At 37.3% G+C, this 21,789-nt stretch overlaps 1 protein-coding gene across 7 annotated transcripts in view; it reads left to right on the top strand.

The window, feature by feature from the left end:
• The window catches only part of tpk1 (thiamin pyrophosphokinase 1), a 68,023-nt gene that overhangs the window by 9,710 nt on the left and 36,524 nt on the right, over positions 1 to 21,789 (top strand). For all 7 annotated transcript variants that reach the window (XM_040126616.1, XM_040126612.1, XM_040126611.1 and 4 more), the window contains one exon: positions 10,105 to 10,174. In XM_040126616.1, coding sequence (XP_039982550.1) covers positions 10,105 to 10,174 — 70 coding nt within the window. The remainder of the gene's footprint in view (positions 1 to 10,104; positions 10,175 to 21,789) is intronic.

The raw sequence follows: 21,789 nt of genomic DNA, 5'->3' as shown, positions 1-21,789 counted from the left end.
GAGCCATGGTCAATATCCAGGGTCATTACATTTTACAGATAATCACAATTTTATATGAATCCTATATTTTAATTTAAAAGGACTGCATGCATTCCATACATTATTTTCATTGGTCATCACCTTTCACAGCTCTGAACCATATACAAAATTGTATATGGCTGTATTGTTATTATAGACATTTGTAGCAATTGTAACGTCTCAAGGTACAAAGGATGGCAATCTTTGCACATCTATTCAGATTCATTAAAGTATGTATACATTCACTGTAGCAAATTGGTTGGTAAATAATGTGAACACAGGCAGTAGCAGAAAATATCCACTCTACTCAATGGAGGAGTGACAGGGTCAATATAACAAAACCACTGGACCCAGTACCCCTGTGTTCAGAACGAGGGCGTTTCAGTCATAACAAATCTACCCTCAACACTGACTCTGTTCTGCTGCCTACATCTGTGAGGCATCTTGCAATCTTTCATTAATGAGGGGAAATTGTCTGGATAGTCGAGGACATGGACATATAGGAAATACTGTACAGTCCTGCACGTAGGCAAGATTTTCTCATAGATGCATAACCTTTCCTTATGAACTCAGCAAAGAGAACAATTTTTAGTGTAAAAGGGCAGAAAATTTAACAGCGACTACACATTATATTCATATTCAAACATACAGTACTTGTTGCACAATACAAGCTCTCTGGGTGGCTCCACTTTAGTAGTTTTGGAGTAACAGTCGTGCCCTGGGGCATTTTAATGATTATTGTTGAAAATGCTGGTCACAAGCTTGCTTGAAGTATATGAACCACGGATATCCCAAAGAAAGATTCCAACCCCTTTTTTTAGTTGGTAACTAGAGGTTATAAAAATGAATTAGATTTTCATCTTTTTCATTAATACACCAAGGCCCATTATCAGAGTAAAGGAGAAACAGAAATTCAGAGAAAAAATGTTAAAGAAGAAAAATAGATTTTTGAAGGAAGTAGAACTCCAGACTCCCTGAAGCAGTGCCTATGAGATGCATTGATGCATAGAAGTTGTGCTACTTGGCTGTAATGTATAAAAAATGCAAAGCTGACTTTGAACCTTTAAACCGCACAGTGTCATCCCAACCTATATCTTGTATATGTTAAATCTTTTAAAATGATCAGAAAGCTTGACTGCACAAGAGTAATTTGAACATAAATGAATATATTAAGCATGCAGTTGTGTTCAAGGGCAGAGTGAAAAGAAGTGGCTAGGATTAGTGGTTCTCAACAGTTTTGTTGCTGAGACCATGAAACAACAGCAAAAATATAGTAGGCACATAAATGTGTGAAAAATGTAATTGACAAACTTATGCAATCAGTGAAAAAGTTACTAGTTAGTTAGTTAGCTAGCAAAAACTCAAGAGAAACCTGAGTTCTTTCCATCGCACAGAAGTCACACAGTTAAATGCTGCTGTCTTAGGTTGTGCCTTTTCACTAAAGGACTTCTAGAAAATGTTTGACATTTGATCATCTGATTTCACACCAAAGGTTGCCTATTGCCCCAAGATTATGATTCTTTGGTTATTTCAGGGGAAGTAATAAAAAAAATATAATTTAAAGAAACATATAAAACATTCATCAGAAGGATTTTTAAAACCGTTAAATGTAAAGGGAATGTTTTAATTGATGCTAAATCTCATCAAAGTCTTACACTGTGCATCCAGAGTAAAACGAAAGGCCAGTTTTCTATAGATCTGAACAATACTATCAAAAATCACATTCTTTTTTAGAACATTGCAGTTGTAATTTAATTTGAAATGCATTTGAACACCCGTTTCTAATTTTTTTTATGCAAACAATATCTAAATTGAGGACAGTTTTTCAATATTCGGTTTAAATTGTCTGTTCACTATACCAGCTTGACGAGAAAGTAGACTCATAATAGATTATTTACGCTCTGTTGATTGTAACTGATCCTCAACAGAGTTTGCAGGTTGATAATTTTTGATTTAATATCCTTATTTCAAAATCCAACTTGTGATCAGCCCTCCTAAGTTTAACTGATGTGGTTATATTCTAGGAATTAAAATTTGCATAAATGCATTGTGTTGCTTTTGCATATCCTGTCATTGATTGTTTCACAATTTTTTTGTTATTACATTCAGTATTTGCCAGTAATAAAGGAACCTGGATTATAAGGAAAGCATTGCATCAAATCATCAAACCAAACAACTGTACCATTTGGCAACACTGTTAGACATGTAAGTTATACTTTGTTAGTATGATGCAACTTGATAGTGTCATATGGCAGATATTGACATTTGCCCACATTTAGACAAGGCTACTTACAAAAAAGTTTCTGAGAGATTTTGGGCAGTTTCTGAAGTGCCACAAGCAATGTGGTGTGGTGTGGAAGTGAGAAATTGGAAAGCTTTCTTGATCAGTGTTGCTCTTGGCAGCAGTGCACACGGGACCTGAAGACGTTTTGACAGGAAGATGATTGTGTGTGAATGGCAGATCTCTCACTGTTTGGTGGTAAACACGCTTGTAGCAAGTTTATAATTCCTCACTTGATATGCCATGTAATTTTAATATTGTTTATGGGATAAGCAGATGTCAGTGTGCATCAGTGTGTCTGAGTGTGTGTCACTCTCCGGATGGTTGTCCGCCTGGGGGTATCCACCCTTAGCCTGGTCTCCACCCTTACAGACAAAGACATCCTCACACACATACACAGACTACTCTCAGGTCCTCTGATGTGGTGCCCCCGGGGCCCCTCATCGCCTGTGGGAGAGGTAGAGCAGCAGGGAGCAGAGGAGCAATGGAGGCTGGGAGAGATGTAACGCTGATCAAAGGGAAGTTCATTTACAGGTGCCAAGTGTGATGCTGTGATGTGGGATCAAGCTGCTTATCTCAGACACATGCCCTCTCACTCATCGAGTTCATTAGTCACCCACTTTCTCATCTAGTCAATCACCCACTCACTTCTTCACTCATTCAGTCTCTCGTTTACTTACATTCAGAGCCTTCACTAACTCACAGTGTAACAACACAAACAAGCAATTCAATAAAGCAATCAGTGAAGGCCTGTGTTTACTACAAGTGCAAGGTTCCATCATTTGTTGATGTGGATCAGCTTGCTGAAGTTTAAGTTTTTGAACATCACCTATCAGCCAGTCGAGCATCAGCCTTGCAATCTTGGCTGGTTGGATAATGTGGCTGCAATGCATTGGCTTGCACATATACACTACCTGCACTACATTTAAGCATAGGTGTCAGCCAAAATCAGCACTAAATAATCTCATTTAGATCTTCCCCACTAACATCAGACCTGATTAACATCACTACTAAGAAGAAACTACTATCCAAAATCTACGATATTTTCCACATTTGACTTAACAAATCCTTTCAAAAATATGGGAGGAAGACCTACAGATTAACCCAATGCCGACTTCTGGACCCTAATCTGCAAAAACATCTTTTCTATATCCACCAACACAAACATCCAACTCATACAATACAAGATTATTCATAGAATACACTACATGGAGAAAAGGATGTTTAAAATGGGTTTTATAGAGTGAAATTTGTCACCACTGCACACAAATCACCACAGAAAAATTCTGCTAAGGGGCTCTCCTACCTGACCCCTAAGCCATTTAAACCATTTTCAAATATAAAATACCATTTATACTATGGCTTGGCTGAATACTTGATGGTTATTATTTTCTGAGAGATGTGCATCCATATTGCCCAGAATGCCCAGCTAATCAGAAGAAGAAGAAGAAGAAGAATCCTTTACTGGCCAAGTATGTTTTGCACACACAGGAATTTGACCTATGTATTTAACCTAATCTCTGAGCAGTGAGTATACACACACACACACACACACACACAAAATGAACTCTGTAAGTACTTTGCAAAGGCAACAGGACTTGCTTGAAGTTCCGAAAGGTTTCTTCAGTTCTGATTAGTGGTTAGGGTGACAAGTGAGTCGTTGATCCACGCTGCCATCATGTGAGTCGTTGAGGTCACGAGTCCTGGTGTGGATGGGTGTTCAGCTGTCTGGGGAGTGAACTTAGAACTGCATTATAGGTGGCTGACAAGTGGTGTCTCAGATCACCTCTTCTGTTTAGTGATGGTTCTTCCAGATTGACAAAGATGTGTGTGTCTGTGAAGATCTTCACAGATACACACAATCAACATTTTAAATTCAATATTGAATTAATATTCAATGGCAATACATTGCTTTCCATCTTGTACTAGTCCAGAGTTATAACTAAACCTTGACTGGTTGAGTTATGTGCACCTATAAGGAGTGCCATTACGCCCATATATAGTCTGGACTGGTCCCCACAGAGGTTGGTACTGGATATCATTTCATGCATGCACTTATAAACATATGTTCACGTGCAATGTGGTTATGTTTTCCAAGCTGCAGTTTATAAACACGATTGCCCCTTTGCATTTATCAAAGTAATAAATAGTTGTATTTCACTCTCACTTTTGTCAGGCCCAAAGTCACAGAACACAGCCCTGGAAGTGGCTGGCAACTTTTAGCCAACTTTTATTTGCTGACATCAAACTTGGAGAGAACACAAGTTTAACTGATTGCTGTTCTCGCAATTCAATCTCATGGTGTTTATTCTTTTACTTACTCTTCTCATGACCAGACGGATGGTTAGTTCTGCTTTATCCTTTCATCGAAGTTGTAAACATTGATACCCACTTTTACATAAGGGGGGAGGCAGGGTTCTCATTTCATTCCCCTTGATTCTTCCTCTCCACCAGGCTCCTCCTCTCTCTCTTCAATTCGTTTTTTAAAATAAGCAGCTACAGACCGCTTCATTGGAACACAGTAACAGCTGAATGGATTGTTTTGCACCTTTCATCAACAGTGCACGTGTAAGTGCAGGCGGGGAGAGACCAACTGAGCCAGTGAAGAAGAAAAAGTACTACTTTCAACGACAATGGCCAACGCAGTACCTGTGCTGGAGGGTTACCAAAACAGCCTAAGGATCATCATACACTTGCATGAATGAGTGCCCTCCTCTGGGCTTGGGTGCGGCTAAAACTTAAGGCTAAACTAACAAAATAATAATAATAATATTAATAATTAATGACCGGGACACCTGCCGAGTGTAATATTAATTATTATAGTGGTTACTATTATATTTTATTGTATTGTATATAATGATTATTATATAATATATTTTTTTACTATTATACTGACACTGTTGTTACATCATATATTTATTATCACTATAACATTAACACTATGTTTTCTTCCTTCGCTCCCTGTTCGCTCCCCCACACATGCTTTATTCCTTACTCCACACACTAAGCTGTCCAGGATCACTAAACATGTATACATATCACTGCCTCTCATACAAACATCCAAATATACACACACACTACCCACACATACCCTACTTAATCTAATATTATCATGTCATCACATACATCATTGTAACTGGTTTATGTTAATTTTCTGTCAAGCTATTTCACCAATTAAAATTAAAAAATCACGTGTCAGACAGAACAAATAGGTGTGTGAGAAACTTCAAAAAGGGATACCGTTAGCAAGAACTGATGGATAGAAATCTAAAGAGAGCTAAAAAAAAGCTAATTTCAGCGAGACTGTGAAATTGTGTAAACTAGAATAACAAAGAAAAGGATAGAGCGGAAGATTGAAGAGTAAAAGAGTGGAGCAAGAGAGAAATAAAATGAGAGGTTTGTGCAGGAAATCAGTCAAATTCGAGGCAAGGTGTAGAGAGCAGGGCGGATCTGCAGAAAGGATGACAGATGGAGGGGAAGAAGTGGACTAATAGATGTAAAGGGGGTATCAAAGCATCATAATAAGGATAAAAATCTCTTCACTGCTCTTCATGACTGATTTCCCTCTCCTGTACTGTGCTAAAGCCCTAGCCTGACAGGTATTATTCCTCAACACTAACCTCATAAATACTTGCATGCTATAGAATATCCCCAAGTGTGTGTGTTTGTGTGTGTTTCTGCATGAACGTGTACATGAACCTTTTTTGCATCAAAGTCAGCAGAGATGATTAAAAAGCACTGAATTGACAGGTTTAGTAGTGTGTGTAGAGTTGCATTATCTCCTATCCACCATATGTATCTATCATACAGCACAGTGAGTGACACAAGCATTTCATTCTTGAGCCTGCGGGGAAGGATTATGATAGCTAGTTTATTAACAAGGTGACCTCCTCCTGACTCCTTCTGCTGTCCCTGCTCAGCTCACATCATATCACTGTCAGGATTCATAAGACTATGTGTCTGTATGGGATTTTCTGTTGAGCATGTTTGTTAAACTCCAAATGCTTCGAGGAGAAAGAGAAGATGAAGGAGTCGTGGATAGGCTATTGCATTCAAAATTGTGGCATACTTCAAATAGCCGGCAATTTATTGTTTTCAGTGGGAGACTGACAGTAATTGTGTCTTCACTGCCTGTGGATGCAGTGCAGATGGAGAGATAATCTTTCTCAAGTTCAGTTCACCCACTTTTGCCATTTATTGTGATGAAGATAAATGGAACGTTGAGAAATCTAGAAAGACAGACGCCTCTACGGGCAATTTTGAAACTTTCTCTTACAGCAATGATAAGTACAAACCAGGAAAAGTTTTTAAAAAAATTGTTTTCCATTGGAAATGAGTTAGCACCATAGTCAGCCATTGAGTCCAGAAGGTTATTACAAACTAACTAAACTAATTTCAACTCAGCCACACTGTACTGTAAAACAACATGCTGCTCTGATTACAGGTACCATGTGGAATTTTTTTCTCACCGGTCGTGCTATGGAGAAATATTTTTATATGTGGGTCCCCTTTTTGTCAGCGATGTGCACATGCATGAGTTTCTTGCTATTCCACTGATTGACAGTTAGTAGCACTTACGTGAAAAAAAAAAGTGTAGTAATGCCGCAACAAAGGCAGTAAGAAGAAGACTCCTAACAAGTAAATATAGATGAAAACAATGCAGGATTTAAGATATTAAAAAAAAATCTGCTTTACAAATGTTTGAAGAGGAAGGAAATACATTTATGTTTGTTACACCGCAAGGATACACATAGTGCATGTTGATGAGAAAAATTGAAAGTAAATGTAACTCTTGCTTGTTTACAAGAAAACTTTAATTTCTCCAAAGTGAAGGTACAATGTACACAATAAATCACTAATCTGCTGAGCAGAGTCAGGCACATCCTGATGTATCTCATAGATCTTATCACGTTATCAGTGTATTTCCTAGACGGTTTAAGCAGTCAACTGATTCATGATCTACATTGCCTTTTCTGTGTGATGTAGTGCCAATGTGTTTTATAAAAAACTGACATTAGTGTAGGGCAAGGCAGGAGGCCACACTATAAAATGCTGCTGGAAACGATGACATAAAGACACTGAATGCAATTAAAAATTAACAGTGTAAAAGAAAAACAGTATTGAAGATCATCAGTTGATGATAATTATGAGATTTGCTTCCATAGAGTACTGGAAGGGACCTTGTGTTTGTTTTAAAAAAAAAAAAAAACTTTAGCAAGGAGAAGTCTCCTAAAACAAAATTTTGGAGTTTGGGGGTTAAGTGATAGCTTGTTTAATGAATGTAACCTTAAATTATGGAAATGGATGTAAGGCATTTATTTCTGAAGAAATTCTATATTCTGAATTTAGAATTCAGGGGTGCCAATAATTTCAACCAGGACTGTTTGATTATACATAGTGATTATACAAAGCCAAGCTTTGTATAATCACATGAGATTTACTCTGTGCGCGCGTGCTTGTATGGCTATACATTGTGAGGACCAGTTTGAGTTTTAAACCATTGGAGTGAGGAAATTTTGGCCAATCCTAACTTTTTGACACACCTTCAAAGGGCTCTTTGAGGGTTAAGACTTAAGTTTAGGTTAGGGTTAGTCATTTAGTTGTGACGGTTAGGGTAAAGGGCTAGGGAATGCATAATGTTAATGAATTTCCTCAGAGAGAGAAGTACAAACGTGTGTGTGTGTGTGTGTGTTGTAATGGCATGAAAATGATTGACAGAAGTAAATGTTTTAGAACCCTAAGTCTGAAAATTATTCAGTGCTTGTGTGTGTGTGTGTTTGTAGATACTTATACACAGATAATGACTGATAGCTTTGCAGTCTGTGACCACTAGAAGAGTTTCTCTGTTTTTCCAGAAGTTTTCATTTGAAAAGTTTCACAGCCTTTGCACTCTGTCAGAGATAATGAGCCGTTCCATTCATTTCTTGATGTGAAACATCGACAGCAGGTGGTAGGGTGTTATGGATAAAAGCAGTACCTTGAGTATAGTGTCTTATTTACATCAATGCAAATGCATCTGCGTTCTATCACTTTTTAAGCACTCAAGCCAAGGATAGGTAGATTGAGAAACATATCCCCCTCCGTTGGAATAATCATTCCTCTCCATTTAACTCTGATAATCAAATCTGATATGGTTTCTGTGCAAGTCTGTGATCGGTGAATGTGAATTTATAGTATGTAGGTGCGAGTTGTGTGATATATAGAAATAATGGCTGTGGAGTTTAACAGCTATGCTAAGTTTAACTCTGCACCTTCATATTGGTTGTTAAAATTCACTCAGAAATGAACAGAACGGAAGAGAATAGAGGTTTCAACTTTAATATTTAATTCATGTCTATGGTGTGTCTATATCAGTTAACATGTAGAAATGTTTTTTGACTGTGAAGTGTGAGGTTGGTAGTCACAATTAAACATTTTATCGATTTTAAGGTGAGCCCCTTAATATATTTTTTCCCCCATTTTTAAAATGTTGATTACACACAGAATACTATGAAATTTGCATGTTCTAATGTATAAGAAAACGTGCACTTTATAACATGTCCACTGATTATACACAAACAAGTGAAATTAAATCCAATGTGAAAATTCAGTTCATTGAGACTTGATAAACACTTTCCAAGATTGCTTGCAGTGACGTCTCGGAGTGCATGTGTCTACATATAGTAAACCAGTTTACAAGTGTAAGTTGTAAGCAGCTGTGACTGAGTCATACTCTTTACACTATATCCTGTTGCATTACTTTTATGCAGCCAAATAAATGACATGAATACAACCTGACACAAACTCGAGGGATGGATTTTGGAGATGGACACAGTTGGAGAAAGAAAGCCTACAAGACAGAAAACAAATGTACAAGACTTGCCCATCTCTCTGGTGCAGGCTTTAGTAAGTTTTAAACTAGGTTCAAGTAGAATACCATAGCTGATTCTTTGAAGATATTCCCCTGTGTGCCCCACAACAAACCCAAATAGAAAAATGCTCTTAAAAAATAGGCTGCCTGTTCAATTTGAATAGAATAGAGGCCATGAAAGAGCATACATTTGCAATTAGTTTGCATCTAATTTCTGAAAACTTGCATGCCATTTTAAGAATGACAAATCACCACCTAATTTGTGTGTTTTTAAAAACAGAAAAGATAAGTCCTCTTTCACAGGCTTTGCCTTTAAAGGGTCAAATTATTTTTTAATCATAATGCTTTACTTCTCTGTGTGTCATTTTATTTTTTGTGTTTTCTTTGGCAGAAAGTCTAATTTGGACCTTATTCAAACTATTTTATATTTGTGCAGTGATTGCAGTAAGTATACTCATTTAAAAAAACCTTGGCATTGCTGATGTTGGTGTCCAAACTAGTGCGTTGTTTAAATCACTCATTATGTTATTCCTTTTCTATAAATTTGTCCTGTGTACTTGTGTACTGTATAAGGCAACAGAATCTGCCCCTGAACATTCATCTTAGAAAATAAGTCAAGCGCAGTGCATTGTTGGGTCTGTATGTTGCCTTTAAAAATCAAGCCAGAAGCTTTGAGTGTCCTTACAAAAACCCTGGACACTTTCTCAGAGGAAATGTCAATTGGATTAAGAGAGAACATACAGTATTTATCAGGAGTAGCACTGGAAAGATGTCACATGTGTGATATCTCTCCTATGAACAGCACATTTCAGTATACAAGGCTCTATCTGAGAATAATTTCTTTGAAAATCCTTACACACATAAATGGCCCATAAGGTGTACTCTTAATTTAAAAAAATAATTGTTTCCATTTACATAGCCTAAAGTGTCTCTCTATCGGTCTGTCTCTCTATAGCTCTGCTGCGGGCATGTGCTGATGGAGCTGCCAATCACCTTTATAACATCACTGCTGGAGACTGCAACAGGTGAGTCTGTCTTATGTTCACATTTGTATTAGGTAATTTGGGATTTCACTTATATGGCGATTGGGCTTGTGGTTATTTTTGGAGAAAGATGATAAAAATGAGAAAGTGAATTCAGTTTATTTTATAGCATTGTGTTTGTTTTGTACCAAAAAAAAGTAGCCGAATCAGTACATTATAGTGCATTCAACAACTCTGTGTCTGGTTGTGTTTGCGTGAGCGTTGGTGTATTTTACGTGAGAAAATACAACCTCTTTATGAATCAACATTGTACTGTATGTGTTTCTAACAAAGTTCTGTGTATGTATGTTCTGCAACAACATTTTTGTGTGTGTGTGTGGCTAATGGTGGGCTGCTGTCAGGACAGAGATGGATCTGTGGTTTACTGGGACCCTGAAGTGTTGAGGCTTTCACATTAACACCCCAAGTGTGAACATGAGTGTGTATTTTGCCAGGGTGTGAATAGGATGTTATATGTGTCTGTTAGTATACGTGCATTTTCATACAATTCTATCGTCGTAACAAATGCTTGAAGTTGTAGACATCTGAGTTGAGGACATTTTTGCAAGGTGACGCCATTTAAGCCCATTCACACTTTTTCACAGGGGAAACTTATTCAAGTCCTTGAGGTCAGGACCTAAGTTTAAAGCTGAAATCCTTAATGTTTTACAACTAATATACTGTTATTATATCAATATTTATGGTTGGCTTTATAGATACATTAAAAACGGTAATGTCGAGTCAAGTCAATTTTATTTATATAGTGCCAAATCATAACAGAAGTTATGTCAGGGCACTTTTCAAACAGCACATTTACTATGGCCACAGACCCTCTGCATACTGTGCTATGAATGTTTATCATTTTTTTCAGGTAACACATGTCCAGTTGATAAAGCCAAAACCATTTATTTTAACACCACTTAGGAAATCATGTATTGGCGTACACTTTGCTTGATCAGTCACTTAACACTGATGTTAAACTACTTTACAAAAACAGCGCTAGATGCTTTAGTAATGTTAAAATTTTTGAATGTGAAGTTTGACAAAAAAAGAAAGTTAATGCTGTATTGCATGATTAAGACCATTTTAACAAGAAAAACTTTGAATTTGCTAACAAAAATGCCTGTTTTCTGACCACAGCAGTAACCATAAAATGATAATTACAAAATTACAAAACAACAAAATGAAAACTGTCCTTTTAGTTCAGTATCATAAAAATGTGTTTGGAGGATAGACAATCTGAGCTTATCATAAACAAAGATAAAATAAAGAAAGATAGTAAATGGAAGAATTTAATTGTACACTGCAGTAATGTCTATGCACTGGAGTTTCCCACAATAAATGGTTGACCAACAAGTAAAGTTTTCTAATTGTAATGTTTAGTTATGATTGTTGATGGGAATGTAGCTGAACAGTAAAAGTTAGAACTAGGATTATAATTAGGGTTCGTTAGGGATATGCAAGTAGTGAGAGTTATAGATTTTGTTGAAGATAAGGTCAGTGTACGGTCCTCACTAATATAGTAAGATAAATGTGTTTTGTATGGCTGTGAGCATGTGCATTTTTTTCGTTGTATTTTCAAAATACAACTAGTCATACATCTCAGTCTCAAAGTATGTTTGAGCATGTTAGCCCTGCCCACAGAGGCATTGCTCATACTTGTGTCTGTGTGACACAGCAGATTCATCTTCTGACCTTCCAGTTTGAGCTCTGTCAACAGCCTGCGAAGTGAAGCTGCTGGACAGACCTCCCTTTTAGCCCTACCCAACAGTAACTGTCAAAAAGTTTCACAGTACGCAGGGAGGATTGGGAGACTGTAGGAAAGAATGTCAAGGAAGGGGAAGAGGGGTAAAAAAGAGTTTACGGGTGGCGATGTATAAACGGGTAACCAGCAAGTTAAGATGTATTTAACCTAACATTACCATAACTAATGGACTACAGAGAGGGAGAGAAGGGGAGGAAGGGAGAGGGAGAGCAAGCAATCAAAGCCAAGTTTTATGAAATCTTAAAAGTACTGGAGCAGGAACATTCCCATGTGATAAACTACAAAGAGGAACGAGAGAGATGCACAGAAGAGAAAAAAAAAGAAAAGATGAAGACAAAACAGATTGCTTGATAAATATTATTTTTAAACCCAAATAAAGACATAATAAATAGCTGAGCTGAGTTGTGTCTGTATGTCAGACTGTGTTTGTTGTGCATTTTGCTGGTTTCTGTGTATGCGTGTTGATGTACATCTTAGGGCTTTCAAGTTTGTCCAAATTGTGTATGAGTGAAACCATTACAGGGACAAAATATCCACCCCAGATATCAGAGTTTAAAACTTAAGATGAAAATATCAAAACTAGGATATTTTGTTTTTGTTGGATACCTGCAGAGCAGAGCCTGCTGAGAGGTCCCACATCTAAACTGTAGCTTACACATCAACAGACTCATGAAAGGATCAGTACCCCCCAAACTCCTGCAAGTAATGCTGATGATTTGTGCTGCCTCACTGCGGGGGAACATTTCAACTTCTAAGATCTGGTTTTCAGAAGGGAAGCCAGCAAAAGTGCTCCACAGTCTCTGCACTGTCATCACCACATTCACTGCGGTTGTATTGGCAAAGATTTTTTTGAGAAAATCAAGGTTTTTCAGTTGTCTGTAGGGAAACTGTGTCTCAGGTGGTGTTTTGGAGGACAAACCAAAGTTGAAATTATTAATTTTTTAAATGTTTTCTTTGAAATGTAAATTATATCAAACCTTTTAGAAAAAGTGATGTCCTTAATAAGTAAGTTGACGTGTGTGTGTATTATGACCATGTGTTTCCATCAGAAAATAATGAGGATAATAAAGTTTCTGGTCAGCCCCCACAGTCTCCTGCTCTGCCACAAGAACAGAGAAGGGCGGACCGCCTCCCACAGTTAAAAGAAATGTGCCACTTAATTTTCTGTCAAAACAGCCTTCATGGTAGTCATTAGGAATGAAGAGGGGGAGTCAGGCGCTAAGGCTTTCTGCCTCTTATGATGAGTCAGGTGAACATGTTTCAACCTGACTGTATGGTGTGTTGGAAGACAAACAGATGTATTTGTATTTTCTCACAAAATCCAGGTGGAGCACACATTCATTTCAATTGGGATTTTTTTCCTTCCTTTTTTTATTTTAGTTATCTTTCTGATCTTATGTGAAAGAAAGTAATGGAGAGATGCTCACTCCATACATTATTGATTTCATAATAGCAGTTTTTCCTCTCATGATTTTATCTGTTGACGTTTATGTGTGCTCCAAAGTCCACTGTTATTTAAACTGTAATCTATTCAGATTCTGTTCTTTTGATATACATGACTGGTGTGTATGCATTTAATTCAAGCAGTAGCTGAGTTCTTAGAAATGTGGGTCACTTACTTGTTTTTCCTTGTATTGAATCTCAATCCTGCTCATCCACTCCTACCACAAGGCAGGGAACTGTATTCATCATTGACATGCATTCATATATTTGCACATACTGTACATTTAATGAAGTATCTCTAATTTAAAAGTTAGTAAATTAGTACAATCAGCCAGTAACTACTCAGATGAGACCTGAGTTTCAACAAGCAATAATGTGGATCTCAAATGTATTACACATTTTGTACTATTTTTAGCTTAGACATTCCTGATATATGACAATACAATGTGGTTTCTCCCTTTTTCTTCATGAAACACACACAAGGACAATACTCTATCTGCATGCAGTTGTAGACTACAGCAGAACTACACTACACTGTAGCTTGTGTTATATGCATTATCAGTACATAATTTAACTCTATCAAGAGAAACATTTTAACCTTACCAACTTGACCACTGAACAAGAGTCAGCAATGTTAAGCCTTTCACCTCATAAAAGGAATTGGTAAATTATTATTCTATACCAACTAAAATTGGAACTAAAACTGAAAGCAAAGTTGGAGCTAACACCCCTGGCTCTCATGTAAATTGTACCCTGCATTTTCCTTTTTTCTAAAGGAAAATTGAAAATCAGAGAGATATCTCTGACAGTTTCTCTTTCTGTTTGTAATTCCATGTTTTCTCCATTCATACCTCACACTTTTTATTTTTTATGTTCTGTGTATAGCATTTATAGTACAGTAGTATTAAAAGTGCATATAGTATTTAAAGAACTCATTGTCTCAGTCAGAACCCCCTTGTTAGCTGACCTATAATGCAAATGGGGTCAGCGAAGATTTCTAAGACTGATATGCTTGCTGATATTTGTTTAGATAGATTTAAAAAGACAATTTACTGTTTTTAGATATATCAAAATCACCATATGAGCATTTGGAGCTCTGTTCAAATTTGCTGTAATTAAATTTGCACAGCTTGGGATTGTTTAACTGCTGGGGCATCAAAAATTGTTTGACCTTAAAACAGGCTCACCGGCCAGCAATTAATAGAATTACATTGCAAATTCAACCAGGCAGGGGGTTAGCGAGACTCATGGAACAGCTGATGACTGGTAACTAACGACTCCTTCCTCCTTACCTGCTTTCAGTGCTTTTAGAAATTTGCTTTTTTTAATTTCACATTCAACATGAATCAAAGCAGTTTGCTGGGTCATTTTATGACCGTATCTTGTCTAATTTATGACTTATTTTTTGCATATTTTTATGGTAGTTGGATATAATTTCGTTAATAGGTAATGTTTCTGCAGTAGGTTTGTTGTGTTAGAAGTAACTTCAGTTGTTTTTTATTCTATAGTAAATAGGTACAAATATTAATTTATTTTTGATCACTTTTATCATCTTTTGTCAAGAAGCTCATAGCCACACTAGTTTAAACCTGTTTCTCAGCCCAAATATTCTCTTTCTCAACTCACTACATTGCTACACTCCAGGTAGAGTTTGTCTATTATAGACTAATTTGAGAATTCCCCTCTCTTTATTGTTCTGTGTTGGAAATTGACATGCTGAGTTGAGCTGGGCCATCTCTTTTAATGTGAGGGCTTTATACTTTTGTTTTTACATGTGCTTTCATTAATTTTTGTTAAGTAAATTGTATTAGAATTGTAACAATTAAGGCTGATTAAAATTATGATTGTATTTCTTTCAACCCCTCTCTCTTTCTCTCTTTAATACAAAAAGTAGCCCCTTAGAGTAATACTGAGAGTTAATAAACTGAGTGCATGTGGTTTGGTGGTAAGAGGTGTGTAGATTTATGACTATATCTGGTTATTATTCTGGATGCCTCCAGGCATATAGCTGATTAACGTTTGGATTAGACACTGTTCCATCACACAAGAAGAAATCCAGGTACTACAGACACACACATATAGTTAGGTCCATAAGTATTTGGACAGTGTCACAATTTTTGGAATTTTTCCTCTTTACAACACCACAGTGGATTTAAAACGAAGCCATTAAGATGTGATTGAAGTGTAGGTTTTAATTTTAATTGAAGGGGTTCAAAAAAATATATCGCATTTACTGTTTAGGAATTAAAGCCATTTTTATACATAGTCCCTCATTTTCAGAGGCTCAAAAGTATTTCAACAATTGACAGTTGATCAGTTTCATGGCCAGGTGTGGCCTGTTCACTTGTTATTTGATGACAAATTAAGCAGATAAAAGGTCTGGAGTTAATTCCAAGCGTTGAATTTCAATTTGTAGCTGTTCATGGGAATTCTCAATATGCGGCCCAAAGAGGTGTCAGTGCAAATGAAGGAGGCTGTCATCAACTGAAAAAACAAAACAAACCTATCAGACAGATGGCAGAAACTTTAGGAGCCGCCAAATCAACAATTTGGTAGATTCTTAAAAATAAGGAATGCACCAACGAGCTCAGCAACAACAAAAGACCTGGAAGACCATGGAAGACAATGAAATAGGTTGATGGCAGAATTCTTTCTTTGGTAAAGAAAAACCCCTTCACAACATCTAGCCAGGTCAAGAACATTGTTGAGGAGGTAGGCGTATCGTTGTCAAGTCTACAATCAAGAGATGCCTTCATTAATATAAACAGAGAGTTTACGACAAGGTACAAAACACTGGAAAAACTCAAGAACAGAAAGGCCAGATTAGACTTTGCCGGAAAACATCTTAAAAAAAGACTGACCAGTTCTGAAACAAGATTTTTTGGACAGATGAAACCACGATTAACTTGTACCAGAAGAATGGGAAGAGAAGAGTGTGGAGAAGGAATGGAACAGCTCATGATCCAAAGCATACCATATCAGCTGTCAAACATGGTGGAAGCAGTATTATGGCATGGGTATGTGTGGCTGCCAATGGAACTGGGTCGATGGGAGTTATTGATGATGTGACTGATGATAGAAGTAACAGGATGAATCCTGAAGTGTATAGGGCTATACAATCTGCTCAGCTTCAGCCAAATGCTGCAAAAAAACTGATAGGACGTTTCTTCACAGTACAGATGGATAATGACCCAAAACATATCGGAAAGCAACCGAAGAGTTTCTCAAGGCAAAGAAATGCAATATTCTTCGTAGGCCAAGTCAGTCACCTGACCTCAACCCAATTGAGCACGCTTTTCACTAACTGAAGACAAATCTGAAAGCAGAAAGACCCACAAACAAGCAACAGATGATGGCGTTTGCAGTAAAGACCTGGCAAAGTATATCAAGGGAGGAAACTCAACATTGGGGGCTGTCCATGGTTTCCAGATTTCAGGCAGTCATTGACTCTAAAGGATTTTCATCTGAGTATATAAATAATACTTATATTTTTAATTATGTTTGTTTGTCCAATCACTTTTGAGCCTCTGAAAATAAGGGACTATGTATAAAATGGCTGTAATTTCTAAACAGTTACTCTGATATTTTCATTAAACCCCTTGAATTAAAGCTGAAAGGCTATACTTCAATCACATCTTGATGGCTTCATTTCAAATCCATTGTGGTGGTGGTGTACGGAGGCAAATTTATGAAAATTGTGTCACTGTCAGAATACTTATGGATCTAACTGTACATGCTTTCACAATCATACATCCAACTACGTGCAACCAGGTATTTTTTTTGTTTGTTTCTTTCAAAACAGATGTGCATAAAAGCATTTTAAAGGCACATGTACATCAGTATGCAAGCAAGCTCACACTTGTGCCTTGAGTTTTTGCGAATTAGAATCTTCGTTGCAGTGGGATTATTACGTCTGTGTCAGCACTGATTGGTCGATTTTCATACCTGTCTTTGCAGTTCTGCTTTATTATGAAACCAGACACACACAGTCACAAAACTCACATCTGCAAACTAACAGCTTACATCTACAAACCAGCAAGGCCTCATATCTGAAAGACGAAATACATAATTTGACAGTGCCTTCCAAAATTACCCATACTACTCAAAATATAACACAGAAATGATTCATATGATTGTTTTCTTATCTGTAACCACTATGGTTAAGGTTTGCTTAAGTTCATGCAACTGAAAGTATTGCGTTATGTTAAGAAAACATAACCTAAACATAACATTTAAAGAAACCAACACTGACTGTTGGTAGGAGACGGGATGTGAGCTGTTGCCACAAATCTAACACCTTCTTCCCCAAGAAGATTTTTTGGCACTATGCTATGTCTGCCTTTTGCTTCTGAGAAAGGAGAGTCATTATGCGCATGTTGACCACAAGAGGTTGCATTTGGTCAGATAGCTGATAATGTTGTTTTTCTAATGAGGACAGGCTCCTAGAAACACAATCAACCAATATTCTGTAGCACATGCACACACAAAAGGTTGACTAGTGATATCTAGTGAAAAATCACTTGTCATATGTCTAGAGTTTGTATGTGAGTCTGTGAGTTTATCTCTGTGCATATAGTTAATATCAATGTTAATGATGTCATCCAAAAATAATTACTCCACCACTTCACTGGTTCTCCTCCTCTGATTGGTAGATTGGAGGGGTGAGAGGGGTAATCAGAGCCGCATCTCCTCAAGTGATGAAAACACGAGGAAAAGTGTTTGTCATGCTGTGATGCAGGAGGTGCTGAAAGATATGAGAGATTGAGAGAATATAAATGGAACAGTTTGTTGTAATTAAGTGGCCATATGGAAGGATGCTGTATTGTGTGGTTTGAAGGAAAAAAAAGACTGAAAAAAGTATAAGAATTTACTGAGAAAGAGAATGTTTTTTTCCTACAAGAAAGTTGTCTTAATTACATAGAAATGTTAGTATTGCAGAGTAGAAATGAGCAATTGTAAGAGGGTGTAAAGGAGGAAACAATATGGGAAGGAGAAGTCTGGGTTGGCAGGGAGAGGAGAAAAAAGCAGGCAAAGTGGATAGATAGATAGAGAGAGAGAGAGATATGCACAGGAAGGCTGATAGACAAACACATACACGCAAAAAGACACAGGCAAAGGTCACACAGCCATCCCCGCCACCCAGTACTCAGACAAACTGGCAGTGAAATGCACTATTTCCAATCTAAATTAAAGTGTCAGTTAATATTAATGTGGAAGTGAAGACTGTCAGACATATAAAACTCAGACACACAAACACAGACACAAACAGCATTTGCGCTCACACACACAGACACAAATACAGAATTTAGAATCTCGCTTTGTCAATCACTATCAGCCGATGGAGTCATGCACACAGGCCACAAAAGGATGTGTGTGAATGTGTGACACTGATCAGGCTCAGTGTCAGTTCACGTCCAGGCAGTCACGTGAAGGTTATTTCTGAATGGAGATGGAATGGTGGCGACCTGTATTATAAGAAGGTGAACATTGTGCATGTACTTGTGTGTACCTGCATATTTGCAGATGTTTGTGCATAGTGTATGTTTATGTGTGCACATTTCAGTGACTGAATGTGCGCGTGTGTGGACAAGGGAAGTTTTTATCAGGATCATAATTTTTATTCCAGCTCAGGTAGGGTTGTGCTCAATTGTCTTTATGCATGCTTGTGATAGGTGTGTATGTATGTGGCAGCAGATTGCATACAATTGCTGTTCTGTTTGTTTTACTGTATCTTGTTGGTGTAAATGGCAAGGGAGGGAGGTAATAATCCTTCTGTATCTCTTTATTCAGCCGACCGGAACATCGCTCTTGCCTCTTGCTGTGGTGCACACACACAAACAAACGCACACAAACATACTGCCCAACCAACAAGGAAATCGTAATGTCAGACCTGTTAATGCCTCTAGATAGCAGCAACTACATTCCTGCAAGGTCCTGCTCCTTACACATAAACACACACACATAAACAGAGAGCTATCTGTCATTCTCTGACAGGAATGTTTTACTTGGTATTGGCTGGTAGATTTTTGGCTGTTTTCACTCTTAACTTCAACAGACCTTTATTCGAACACCCTGAGAATGCAGGTTGTCTCAAAACATAGTTGTGTTTGGATGAATGAAATTAACAGGGTCAGATTTATGTAGTTAACATTTAATATTCTGTATTGCTTCATTTTGCTTCATTTTCTTAGAGGTAATTCTTGTTTATGTGAGTCATAAACCAAGGGAAAGTAGGGCTCAGTGAATTCATTTTTTGCCAATAAATTACATTGAAATTTCTTCTGCATTTCATAATCAGTTAAATACATCCTGAAAAGCAACACTCATTAATTTGCAAATATATCGGTCTTAAGCAAACAATAAGCTTTCAAACCTACAATATGCAGTAGCAGTCCATGTTCATTTGCATTCAGCAGCACTCTAAACATGAAGGTAATGTTCACTAATGTCATGCATCCTATCTGAAAATTCTGAACTGTCAAAATACATACATGAATGCAGTACACTTAGGGCTCATTACATTTCAGCTTTTATAAAAAAAGAAAAAAAAATTATTTATTTTCTATTTTTATCACTTTAAAATTGCTGGAAATTGGATTTCAAAACAAAGTATAACAGATTACTCCATTCAATTCAATTGTAAATTCAGTTTTATTTATATAGCGTCAAATCATAACAGAAGTTATCTCAGGGCACTTTTCATATAGAGCAGGTCTAGACCGTACTCTTTAAAGTTATATTTACAGCAATAATTAATAATAATAATGACAATAATCAGACTAAATGTAATAACAATAATAATAATGATGATAATTGAAGCAGTACGTCTTGAGCAGGATCATGAGGGCAGTAGGTGGTTTGCAGTTACATATCCACACTCTTCAGCTCCAGAGGCAGAAATACCTGCAGAAAGCGACAGGAGGAGAGATGAGAGACGAGACAGTACAAAACTATAGGGGAGAGAAGAAAGCAACTTAGTAACAAGCATTAATGGGATATGAATGCAAGGAAGGAAGGAAAGAGGACCTTGGTGCATCATGGGAAGTCCCCAGGCAGTCCAGCCTATAACAGCAGAACTAGGGGATTGTTCAAGACTAGCCAGAGCCAGCCCTATCTGTAAGCTTTATTAAAAAGGAAGGTTTTAAGCAAATTCTTAAACCCCTTTGAAGAGGGTGTCTGCCTATCTGACCCAAAGTAGAAGATGGTTTCACAGTAGAGCAACCTGATAACTGAAGGCTCTGCTTCCCATTCTACTTCTGGAGACCCTAGAAACCACAAGTAAGCATGCATTCATGGAGAAAAGTATTTTAGTGGGGTAATAGCATACTGTGAGCTCTTTAAGATATGATGGTGCCTGATCATATAAAGCTTTGTAGGTGAGAAGCAAGATTTTAAATTCTATTCTGGATTTTACAGGGAGCAAATGCAGAGAAGTTAACACAGGAGAAATATGATCTCTTTTCCTAGTTTCTGTCAGTGCTCGCGCTGCAGCATTCTGGATCAGCTGGAGAGTATTAGATACTTTTTTGGGCAGCCTCATTATAAAGAATTACAGTAATCCAGCCTAGTAATAACAAAAGCATGAATTATTTTTGCTCCATCTTTTTTAGAGAGGATGTACCTGATTTTTGCAATGTTACGAAGGGGAAAAAAGGCAGTCCGTGAAGTTTGTTCTACGTGGGAGTTAAAGGACATATCCCAATCAAAGATAACTCCAAGATTCCTAACGGTGGTGCTGGAGGCCGGGGCAATGCCAATTAAAGTAACCATATCATTAGATAAGGTGTTTCTGAGGTGTTCGGGGGCAAGTACAATAACTTCAGTTTTGTCTGAGTTTAACAGTTTAACAGAAAGTTGCTGGTCATCCAGGTCTTTATGTCCTTAAGGTATGCTCGAAGTTCAGCCAACTGATTGGTTTCACCAGGCTTCATTGACAAGGACAATTGGGTGTCATCCGTATAACAATGGAATTTTATGGAGTGTTTCCCAATAAGATTGCCTAAAGGAAGAATATATAGGGTGATTAGAACTGGTCCAAGCACAGAACCTTGTGGAACACCGTGACTAACTTTTGAGTATATGCAGAATTTATCATTAACATGCACAAAATGAAAAATTGTCTGATAAATAGAACTTAAACCAGCTTAGACCAATTCCTTTAATGCCAGTTATATGTTCAAGTCTCTATAATAGGATTTGATGGTCGATAGTTTGATATGCAGCAGTGAGATCTAACAAAGTACAGACGAGTCCTTTGTCCGATGCAATTAGAAGATCATTTGTAACTTTCACTACTGCTGTCTATGTGCTATGATGCACTCTAAGTTCTGACTTAAAATCCTCAAATAAACCATTTTTATGTGGAAAGTCACACAACTGGTGGGACAGCATTCTCAAGTATCTTAGAAAG

This window comes from Xiphias gladius, chromosome 5 (assembly GCF_016859285.1).
Source record: "Xiphias gladius isolate SHS-SW01 ecotype Sanya breed wild chromosome 5, ASM1685928v1, whole genome shotgun sequence".
Classification (NCBI taxonomy): Eukaryota; Metazoa; Chordata; class Actinopteri; order Istiophoriformes; family Xiphiidae; genus Xiphias; species Xiphias gladius.
The sequence above is the reverse complement of the archived record's forward strand: the minus strand, read 5'-3'. Positions and strand labels throughout refer to the sequence as shown.